This window comes from Hylobates moloch, unplaced genomic scaffold, assembly GCF_009828535.3.
Source record: "Hylobates moloch isolate HMO894 unplaced genomic scaffold, HMol_V3 SCAFFOLD_10, whole genome shotgun sequence".
Taxonomy (NCBI): domain Eukaryota; kingdom Metazoa; phylum Chordata; class Mammalia; order Primates; family Hylobatidae; genus Hylobates; species Hylobates moloch.
In genome coordinates, this window is record NW_026652285.1 from 5,601,560 (window position 1) to 5,613,609 (window position 12,050).

Sequence of the window (12,050 nt, forward strand, 5' to 3'; positions counted from 1 at the left end):
GGAAAATGGCATGAACCGAGGTATCTACTACACCCATTAAGGCGACTTCCCAAACTCATTTACAGAACTTTTACTTATATCTCATTTCGCTAAAACATAGTCATGTAATTATACCTAGCCACTAGGGAACCTGAGAAATGTAATCTATCATCTGGATTACAGTGTGTCCAGCTAAAAGTCAGGTTTCCTATTACTAAAGAAGGCAAAAATGTATATTGGGAGGCAATTAGTAGTCTCTGCCACACACGAAAAACAGAAATGCAAAATAAACTTCAATGAGTAATGCCTTTAGCCTATCAGATTGACAGAACAAACAAATCAAAGACCAAAAGTTTTGGAAAAACAGGTGCTCTCTTGTTATTGAGAATGGCCTAAATTGATAAAACTGCTGTGGGCTATAATTAATTAACATCTATAAAAATTTTTTAAATCTATATCTTTTGATGCAACCAAATTTTGTACATATGTACAAAGTTATTTATTGCAGTGTGATTTGAAAAATAGCAAAAACTTACAAACAAAACTAAGTGTCAAAGAATATGGGATTAATTGAATACATTATAATCCATTCATTCAATGGAATACTATGTAGCTGTTAAGAAGAATGAGGTAGTTCTGTATGTACTAATGAGGTATGATCTCAAGAATACACCATCAGTCCCCTTCCCCCAGGAAAACTTTTTTTTAAAGAATACACTAATGGCCAGGTGTGGTGGCTCACGCCTGTAATCCCAAAACTTTGCGAGGCCAAAGTGGACGGATCACTTGAGGCCAGGGGTTTGAGACCAGCCTGGCCAACATGGCAAAACCACATCTCTACTAAAAATACAAAAAATTAGCCTGGTGTGGTGACATGCTCCTGTAATCCCAGCTACTCCAGAGGCTGAAGCAGGAGAATCACTGGAACCTGGGAGACAGAGGTTGCAGTGAGCTGAGATTGCACCACGGCACTCCAGCCTGGGCAACAGTGCATGACTGTGTCTCAAAAACAATAATAATAATAATAATAATAATACACTATTAAATTAAGTGTAAAGGTATATTCAGAACAGGGTTTATAGGATGTTCCCGTGTATTATTAAAATGTATAACTTTGGGAGGCCAAGGTGGTTGGATCACTTGAGGTCAGGAGTTTGAGACCATCCTGGCCAACATGATGAAACCCCCTCTCTACTAAAAACACAAAAATTAGCCAGGCGTGGTGGTGTGTGCCCATAGTCCCAGCTACTCAGGAGGCTGAGGCAGGAGAATCATTTGAACCCAGGAGGTGGAGGTTGCAGTGAGCTGTGATCGTGCCACTGCACTCCAATCTGGGTGACAAAGCGAGACTCTGTCTGTCTCAAAAAATATTATTTGAGACAAAAAAAAATAGAATAATTTTTTTTTGTTTGTTTGAGACAAAGTATCACTCTGTCGCCCAGGCTAAAGTGTAGTGGCATGATCTCAGCTCACTGCAACCTCCGCCTTCTGGGTTCAAGCAGTTCTTCTGCCTCAACCTCCCAAGTAGCTGGGACTACAGGTGCCCGCCACCACGCCCGGCTAATTTTTGTATTTTTAGTAGACACAGGAGTTCACCATGTTGCCCAGGCTGGTCTTGAACTCCTGACCTCAAGTGATCTGCCTGCCTCGGCCTCCCAAAGTGCTGGGATTCTAGACATGAGCCACCACACCAGGCCTAAATAAAATTATTGAGACTAGGTGGGACTCCAAAAATAAATAGCAAAAAAATTAAATTAAACATAAAACTAATTGACCAGTAGAGATTTTGGTTCTAGAAGTAAATTCATTACTTTTTTGAATTCCCATAATTTTGTAACTTTGTCAGAGAAGTTTGCTGTGGGTGACAAGGCAGTATTCAAACAGACCTTAAAAATTAAATTTTGTAATTGGGTGTGGCATACACACCTATAGTCCCAGTTTCTCAGGGGACTGAGGTGGGAGGATTCCTTGAGCCTCAGGACACTCCAGCCTACTGCATTCTAGCCTGGGCAACATAGTGAGGCCCTATCTCTAAAAAAAAAAAAGTTTTCTTTTAATTTAAAAAGTCTAGAATGAATGTGTGTGTATGTGTGAAATAATTCTATAAACCTTCCCTTCCCTCCTTCACCTCTAGTGTACACACGCTACCTTTCATGACTTTTCTCCTATTTCAGCTCTTCTTATATTTTAACCCCAAATCACTAATCCCAATGTACCAGAGAGGATGATGATATAGAACTAAGAATGGGCCAGGCACGGTGGCTCACGCCTGTAATCCCAGCACTTTGGGAGGCCGAGGTGGGCAGATTCCAAGGTCAGGAGATCGAGACTATCCTGGCCAACATGGTGAAACCTCGTCCCTACTAAAAGTACAAAAAAATTAGCTGGGCGTGGTGTCGCACACCTGTAATCCCAGATACTCGGGAGGCTGAGGCAGGAGAATCACTAGAACCGAGAAAGGTGGAGGTTGCAGTGAGCCAAGATCGTGCCACTGCACTCCAGCCCTCCAGCCTGGGCGACACAGGAAGACTCCATCTCAAAAAAAAAGAAAGAAAAAAGAATTAAGAATGAAGCTTATGTTATTTCCTTCACTAAGAAAGCGCCTAGAAGGCTGTATCAGTCAAAATTCTTTTTAGCCACAAGTGACAGAAACACAATGCAACCTGGCTTAAGCCCATAAAACCAGTAAGTCGAGGGTATGGCTGGATTCAGAGGCTCAAATGATATTGTCAGCATCCTCGCTCTGTCTCATCTTTCAGTTCTGCCTTCTTTAGAGTAAGTTTATTTCTCAGACAGACTCTCCCCTTGCACTAGCAACATGGCTGCTAGCAGCCTTATATTCTTATTCTCATAACAGAACAATCTCAGCCAAGAGAACTTGGCCTGGGTTATGTGTCTAGTCCTTGAGTGAGTATCCTGACCAGATCACGTGGACTGAGGGAGTGAAGGGAAACCCAGGTGCTTTTACCAGAAGGAGGAATGGCTACAGGTGAGGGCTAGTCCCTGGGCCTGTTTGCCCCACTTCAGAAACTCTGCTCTGTATTGCTGGGAGGGCTGGCTCCTACAGGATACATTCCTCAAGCTCCAGGTCACCTGGTTCCTGGTTATGATGGCCTATTGCGAGACACTGATGAGAGAGTAGAGGGAGAGAGAAGACAAGGAGTTTCTTCTCCTTCTCTTTACTGCATGATTTCTCCAGCAATGGTAGTTGTTGCCTTCCTGGCCCCATCTCCCACTGGATAAATACTCCATGTTTCTTTTCTTCTTCTTCTTCTTTTTTTTTTTTTTTTTTCTTTTTTGAGACAGAAGTTCACTCTGTCACCCAGGCTGGAGTGCAGTGGTGCAATCTCGGCTCACTGCAACCTCCACCTCCCGGATTCAAGCGATTCTTCTGCCTCAGCCTCCCAAGTAGCTGGGATTACAGGTGCCCGCCACCACACCTGGCTGATTTTTGTGTTTTTAGTAGAGACGAGGTTTCACTGTGTTGTCTAGGCTGGTCTCAAACTCCTGACCTCAGGTGATCCACCTGCCTCGGCCTCCCAAGGTGCTGGGATTATAGACGTGAGCCATCGCACCCAGCCAACATTTCGTGATTCTCTGGGTAAACCTACCTCCAGACCTCTGGATACACCGCCTCCACCTTTTGTTTCTCCAGCCTCAGGATGTTAATACCTTCCTGCTGTTGCTAATCTCTAGATTGCCTCACGTTACCCAGTGGGCCTCTCAGCTCTTCCGTTATAAATGTAACCAAGTGCATGTATTACATTACCCCTCTTTTCAATATCCAGAGTGGTTTCTATTTTCCTGACTGATATATGCAGGAAAATATCCACTCCAAACTCCCCCAAGCAAGGCCCCTATGTCTCAACATTGTGCTCGTTGGTCTGGAGAGAAGCTTCTGGAATTCCATCCCTGCTCCCAGAATTTGTGCCTCAGGATGAATTAGCCAAAGGAGAAAAAGGCAAGTCATTTAACTCATCTGGGCCTCAGTTTCCTCATCGATAAATTTAGGATGATACCATTTGTGGGGTACTGAATGCATGGCAGCCTCCAAAAGGTATATTCAAGTCCTAATCCCCAGAACCTGTAAAATACAGGCTTATTTGGACAAAGGCCTTTACAAATGTAATTAGGGTAAGGATTTTGAGAAGAGGAGATCTTCCTGGATTATCTAGGTGGACCCTAAGTCCCAGGACAAGTGCCCTTATGAGAGACACACACAGAATGCATACAGAGAAGAGAAGCAATGTGACCACAGAGATAGAGATTGGAGTGATGCAGCCAGAAACCAAGGAGTGCTGACAACTACTAGAAGCCAAAAGAGGCAAGGAACCAATTCTTCCCCAGAGGCATGGGAGGCAGTGAAGCTCCTACGACACCTTGATGTCAGACTTTTCGCCTCTAGCACTGTGAGAAAATAAACTTCAATTGTTTTCAGCCACCAAGTTTGGGATAATTTGTTACAGCAGGCACAGGAAATTAATACACCGTTTTACTTCATAGGGTCATTGTGTTTGTTTGCTAGAGCTGCCATAACAAAATACCACAGGCTGGGTGGCTTATACACCAGAAATTCACTTTCTCACAGTCTGGAAGCAAGAAGTCTGTGGCTTCTTGGTTAGTTTCTTCTGAGGCTCCCTCCTGGGCTTGTAGATGGCTGTCTTTGCTCTGTGTCTTCACACAGTCTTTCCTCTGTGTGAGTACATTCGTGATGTCTCTCTGCATGTCCAATTTCCTCTTACTGTAAGAACACCAGTTAGAATGGATTAGGACCCACCCTAACAGCCTCATTTTAACTTAATCACCTCTTTAAAGACCCTATCTCCAAATATAGTCACATTCGGAGGTTCTGGATGTTAAGATCTCAACGTATGAATTCTGGGACACAATTCAGTCCACAGTAGTCATGTTCCAGATCCTTGGCCTTTATCAGTTTCTTGACTGTACTATATTCTTGGCTGTATTAAGTATTTTTTTCCTCTGCAAGGAACTCTTCCGCTAGTCCTTATCTCCCTTCATCTGCTAAGTCTCAATTTATTCTTGAGATCATGGCTAAATATCACTTCCCAAGCCTCCAGCTGTTCATGCTCATAGCACACTTCATTGCTCTTATTGAAGTATTGTTTTGTTTTGAGTGTGTTTGTGCCTGTTTGTTTGAGATAAGATCTCACTATGTTGTCCAGGCTGGTCTCGAACTCCTGGGCTCAAGCAATTTGCTGGATTCAGCCTTCCAAAGTGCTGGGATTACAGGTGTGCACCACCATTCCCGACCTTCTGTGCATGTTTAATGTCTGTCTTCCGTCACCGGACTGTCAGCTCCATGAGGTGACACACAGGGCTCACATTGTACCTATAGTGCCTGGCATATAGCACATACAAAATAAAATGAATGAATGAAATGAAGAAACTTATGATTATAAATGAGAAAATATCATGAAGCACATGGTACACTGAGAAAGCATTCAATACATGGTAGCTATTATTTTGATGACTCTCACCCTCAAGAATCAAATTAACTTGTTATTTATTTGCCAAATGTGATGTCTTCTTCCAGACTATCTCAGAAAGTTCTTCCTGTCCAAGCTGTGGTCAAACATGTCACATGAGTGGTAAACTTACAAATGTGCCTGCCTGTGTTCTGATCACCCCCGGAGACTCCAAAGCTGTGCCTCCTCCCACACTGCCACAGCCAGCCAGCCATCTTCCTCCTCCTCCTCCTCCTCCACCTCTGCCACCTCCTCCACCACCACTAGCACCTGTGTTGCTCAGAAAACCCAGCCTCGCTAAAGCGCTTCAGGTAGGTAACAATCTAGTAATGTTGTGTTTTGGTGAGTGTGTAATATAGGAGTAAAGCCAAGTGGGCTTTTAAGGCCAGGCTAATCAGGGCTTGGGCCGGCAGGCTATATTTTGTTCTGATTCCGTATCTTAGTTATTGTGTTTTTAAAATCTCAGTTCCTGAGGAATTCCTAGAAGCTGGATTGAGAAATGAAAGTGATGTGTGTGAAACCCAGTAGAGTGGAAGATTCCTATTCGCTTCTCAGCATGGCTTTTTCCTAGGGAAGAAAACCTCCCTAGGAAACCAAATTAAGAATAGAAGATTGCTTAGTGAGTAAAGTCAGAACAAAGATAGTGGATTCCAAAGTTTCATATCATTAGGCTGGAGAACCAATCTCTATTTCAGTTACTTATTTACCAAGGGGACCAGACAATTTGTGAATCACTAAGACAGGCATGACCCTGTTTTAAAATCTGCTGAATTTTCACTATGGATAATTTGGTCTAATGTAGCTGAATTAAATCCAGAGTCTTCCCAATCCTGACACACACACACACACACACACACACACACACACACACACACACACCCCCGGAGCCTATTGTTATATTTGCCCTAATTATACCTCTCTGATTGTATACATTCTTGCTCTGTGGAAACTGAGTTATCTTTCTAGGTAATTCAAGCAAAACTTCACTTTAACCCGATTAACTCCTTCAACTCTTGTCTTATTATAGTGACTCCCGGGGAAGATGCAATATTGCAGGAAACTAGTCCATCTCTTATTTGTTAGCAAAGCCTTAGCTTGTAAAAACAAAATTGGGGGGTGGGGGAAGCCTTACATTTTGATGAATGCTTTTCAATGAGTGATAAAAATAGGATTATTCTTGGTTGAGTAGAAAGAATATGACAGGTTCCTAGGGTAGATAAGAGTTACCTCTTAACTCTGAGTCTTTAAAAACTAGATTTGGATTTGCATTTCACCAGTTGTGCTGGTTCCAATTTGAATTCTAACCTTACCATGTATTTTAAGGCTGGACCATTAAAAAAAGATGGACCCATGCAGATCACAGTTAAAGATCTGCTGACTGTAAAATTAAAGAAGACACAGAGTTTAGATGAAAGGAGGAAGGTAAGATGTCATTGACCATATACATGCTCTTTTTGCTTTTAACAATATAGGCTCATGCCTATAATCCCAGCACTTTGGGAGACCAAGGTGGGAGGATCACCTGAGCCCAGGAGTTCAGGACCAGCCTGGGGAATATGGCAAGACCTCATCTCAATTTGTATACAATTGGGGTGGGGGGTGCTGGAGGGAGAAGTCATTTCATTTCAAGTTAAGTTTTTGATGTTTTTATTTTAGTAGTTTTGGATTTCCCAACAAAATGTATATATTAGGAAATGATTTAATTAGGCAACTTTATCTCCCAACCCTTAGTCTGAAGAGGTAGAGACATCCTTTGAAGCTTTGGAATAAAAATTGGGTAGAATAGTGGATCTATCTTACACATACTCAGCACTCAGATATTTGCTGTTTTTGCATGTTTACATTTTGAGTGATATTTTAAAACTTGTTTTAATAATGTCTCATTTTATAATTAAAGCTTATACCATCGCCGAAAGCACGGAATCCACTAGTTACTGTCTCTGACTTGCAGCGTGTTACCCTGAAACCTAACTCCAAAGTGTTATCGACTCGAGTTACAAATGTCTTAATGTAAGGAACTGCACAGTACTATGCTCTACTACTCCTTAAAAGAATTATATTGTTGTACAAAGGCCTAAAAAAAGGGAAAAAAAGATTTTTTGTGTGTATTTCTAATGTTAAAAGTTATATATGCTCATTATAGAAAAATTGAAATCTACAGAAAAGTTTAAAAAAGAAAACAAAAATTATCTAAATAATCCTATCATTGGAGATAGCCACTGTTAACATACTGCTGTTTATCATTCTAGTCTTTTTCTGGGCATATGCTTTATTGCCCCATTTAAAGATGCTGTTTATTATAAGATACGCCATTGATTTAATAACAGATTTTGGGATAAAAAGAATTTTAGGCTGGGCGTGGTGGGTTATGTCTATAATCCCACCATTTTGGGAAGCCGAAGTGGGAGGATTGCTTGAGGCCAGGAGTTTAAGACCAGCCTGGGCAACATAGTGAGAACCCCATCTCTAAAAAAATTAATTAAATTAAAATTTAAAATTAGCCTGATGCAGTGGTGTGTGCTTGTAGTCCCAGCAACTGGGGACTGAAGAAAGAGGATCACTTGAGCCCAGGAGATCAAGGCTGCAGTGAGAAGTGATTGTGCCACTGTACTCCAGCCTGGACAACAGAGAGAGACTCCATCTCAAAAAAAAAAAAAAAAAAATCATAACCTAAATGTCTCAAAACAGGATTTTATCTATGAAATTTACATACAATAAACTGCATATTTTGAAGATGTCAAAATGACAATTTAAGTTAATTTTCAAAAAGATGGGAAGAGTTCATGTTATACTGAATGGGAAAAACTATATCTACAATATGATTATGCACAGACAGATACACACATATACCATATTTGCTTGATTCCAAGACATACTAGTTTTCATATTATATAATTTCTGAAAGCAACCTGTTTATTTATTTATTTTTGTATTTTTTTATTTTTTGAGATGGAGTCTCGCTCTGTCACCCAGGCTGGAGTGCAGTGATGCCATATCGGCTCGCAGCAACCTCCACCTCCCGGGTTCCAGCAATTGTCCTGCTTCAACCTCCTGAGTAGCAGGGATTACAGGCGTGTGCCACAATGCTGGCTAATTTTTGTATGTTTTAATAGAGACGAGGTTTCACTATGTTGGCCAGGGTGGCCTCAAACTCCTGACCTCAAGTGACCCACCCCCCTTGGCCTCCTAAAGTGCTGGATTTCAGGGGTAAGCCACTGAGCCTGGCTTAGGTTATGACATTTAATTTCTGTAAGTCTTCAGTGGACATCCTTGCCTGTCAACTCTGTACATGGCTGATTTTTTCCCTAGGATGGATTCTTACACATGTAACTCCTGGGTCAAGAAATATTATGTATTGGAATGGCTATAGCACCTTATGTTCCCATCGGCATCTACTGCTATTTTTTTTTTTCTTTTTTTGAGAAGGAGTCTCGTTCTGTCACCCAGGCTGGAGTCGTGGCACAATCTCAGCTCACTACAACCTCCGCCTCCCAGGTTCAAGCAGTTCTCTGCCTCAGCCTCCTGCGTAGCTAGGATTACAGGCACCCACCACCACGCCCAGCTAATTTTTGTATTTTTAGTAGAGATGGGGTTTCACCATCTTGGCCAGGCTGGTCATGAACTCCTGACCTCGTGATCCACCTGCCTCAGCCTCCTAAAGTGCTGGGATTACAGGCGTGAGCCACCATGCCCTGCCTCTACTGTTATTTTTTAATGTAACACATAGAACTACTTTCTAGGATGTTGCCTATAGAAATGATTGCTCTCCTTTGGGAAAAAAGTAATAAAATCTGGCAAGTTCTAATTTTTTTTTTTTTTTTTTTTTTGAGGCAGAGTCTTGCTCTGTTGCCCAGGCTGGAGTGCAGTGGCGCGATCTTGGCTCACCGCAAGCTCCGCCTCCCAGCTTCACGCCATTCTTCTGCCTCAGCCTCCCAAGTAGCTGGGACTACAGGTGCCCGCCACCACGCCTGGCTAGTTTTTTGTATTTTTAGTAGAGATGGGGTTTCACCGTGTTAGCCAGGATGGTCTTGATCTCCTGACCTTGTGATCCACCTGCCTCAGCCTCCCAAAGTTCTAATTTTTATATCTTTGTTTTATCAGCACTCCTGGAAAAAGTCAGATAGATCTGCGGAAACTGCTTAGAAAAGTCAATGTAGAGAGGTAATACACTCTCATATCTTTATGCCTTCTAAGTCCATTTTAAAAGTTGCCATAAAACACAGCTACTGTTATTTTCAATACCTTTGCAGGAGCCCAGGTGGAACCCCTCTTACCAATAAAGAAAATATGGAAACAGGAACAGGACTGACTCCAGTGATGACACGGGCCTTAAGGAGAAAGTTTCAGGTAACCCTTTAGGAAAAGAATATTGGTTCCTTTGCTTGAGAATAATTTGGCCTGGTGTGGTGGCTCATGACTGTAACCCTAACACTTTGGGAGGCTGAGGTGGGGGGATTGCTTGAGCCTAGCAGTTCAAGATAGGCAACATGGTGAAACTCTGTCTCTACAAAAAATACAAAAAATTAGCCAGGTGTGGTGGTGCATGCCTGTAGTTCCAGCTACTTGGGAGGCTGAGGTAGGAGGATCACTTGAGCCCAGGAGGTCAAGGCTGCAGTGAGCTGTGATTGCACCACTACACTCCAGTCTGGGTGACAAAGCAAGATCCTGTCTCAAATAAATAATCATAATCATAATTTATGATCATAATTTAAAGCAGCTTTCTTAGTAATAATGATTTTTAAATGGTACCATATTTTGCAAAGTACTTTCATATTTAGGCTTCATAAAATTCTATAAAATATAGGTAGGATTGGCCGGGCACAGTGAGTGGCTCATGCCTATAATCTCAGCACTTTGGGAGGCTGAGGTGGGCAGATCACATGAGGCCAAGAGTTTGAGACCAGCCTGGCCAACATGACGAAACCCTGTCTCCACTAAAAAAATACAAAAATGGCCGGGTGCGGTGGCTCACGCCTGTAATCCTAGCACTTCAGAAGGCCGAGGCAGGCAAGTCATGAGCTCAGGAGTTTGAGACCAGCCTGACCAACATGGTGAAACCCCATCTCTACTAGAAATACAAAAATTAGCCAGGCGTGGTGGCAGGCACCTGTAGTCCCAGCTACTGGGGAGGCTGAGGCAGAAGAATCACTTGAACTTGGGAGGCAGAGGTTGCAGTGAGCCAAGATCGCACCACTGAACTCCAGCGTGGGCAACAGAGCGAGACTTAGTCTCAAAAAAAAAAAAAAATTAGCCATGTATGGTGACCCATGCCTGTAATCCCAGCTACTTGGGTGGCTAAGGCATGAGAATCGCTTGAACCCGGGAGACGGAGGTTGCAGTGAGCCAAGATTGCGCCACTGCACTCCAGCCTGGGTGAGGAAGTGAGACCCTGTCTCAAGAAGAGAAAAATAAGAGGCCAGGTGCAGTGGCTCACGCCTGTAATCCCAGCACTTTGGGAGGCCAAGGCAGGTGGATCACGAGGTCAGGAGATCGAGACCATCCTGGCTAACACGGTGAAACCCTGTCTCTACTAAAAATACAAAAAATTAGCCAGGCGTGGTGGCAGGCGCCTGTAGTCCCAGCTACTCGGGAGGCTGAGGCAGGAGAATGGCGTGAACCCGGGAGGCGGAGTTTGCAGTGAGCCAAGATAGCGCCACTGCAGTCCGGACTGGGTGAAAGAGTAAGACTCCGTCTCAAAAAAAAAAAAAAGAAATATAGGTAGGATTATCATGTCTATCTGTAAATGTCTGATTTTATTAATCCCTTTAGTACATATTTTTAGTAAATATTTATTAAGCACTTCCTATATGCCCAGCAGTGTGTTGAAGTACTGGGAATATAGTGGTAAGCAAAAACAGATACAGTTTACTGTCTTGAAGCTTTCAGTCTAGTGGGGAAAATAGGCATTCATCAAATAATCTGATATTTGTATAATATCACATGGCAGTATGTGCTGTGAAGGAAAGGAATGAGGTTCTGTGGGAACCCGGAGAGGAACTTGATCTAGCCTGGATGATCTAGGAGGGACTCCCTTAGGAAGTGATGATGCTTGAGGTGAGTGTCGAAGAAGGAAGAGGCATTTACTGGATAGGGTAACTGTGGGGTGGGTCCACTATGAGTGTCAGGAAGGAGAGCATTCCAGGCAAAAAGAACAACATGCGTAAGAGTCCCATGGGGGGAGGGATCATGGCCTACTCAAGGAACTGAGAAGTGACCGGTGTGGCTGTAACATAGAGAGGGATGGTGGTGAAAGACAGGGATGGAGATGTAGTTAGGAGTCAGACCATGCAGAGTTGAAAGGAAAAGGTCTTGACAGCTTTCTTTGTCACCTCCATATACAACCACACACCAAACCCAGTAGATCAGCTGGCCCTAGTGCGACTTCTTCCAAACCCTGTTGATCTTAGTCATCTCCCTAATTGCCTCTATCATTAGATCTGTGAAGAACAGCCATCCATCGGCCGCCCCTGCTGGAGTGCTGGAACACAGGGCTGCTGGCATCTTTGGCTTTGAAGTTTATAGTTCGTTCTCTCTCTGGATGCAGGGACATACCAGACTCCACTGCTGACACTTTCCACCCCAATA

At 43.0% G+C, this 12,050-nt stretch overlaps 1 protein-coding gene across 1 annotated transcript in view; it reads left to right on the forward strand.

Moving 5' to 3' along the window:
• Nucleotides 1–12,050, forward strand: part of PRR11 (proline rich 11) — a 46,427-nt gene that overhangs the window by 28,530 nt on the left and 5,847 nt on the right. The window contains exons 5-9 of the mRNA XM_032162858.2: nt 5,534–5,776; nt 6,789–6,887; nt 7,363–7,475; nt 9,567–9,626; nt 9,716–9,812. Coding sequence (XP_032018749.1) covers nt 5,534–5,776; nt 6,789–6,887; nt 7,363–7,475; nt 9,567–9,626; nt 9,716–9,812 — 612 coding nt within the window. The remainder of the gene's footprint in view (nt 1–5,533; nt 5,777–6,788; nt 6,888–7,362; nt 7,476–9,566; nt 9,627–9,715; nt 9,813–12,050) is intronic.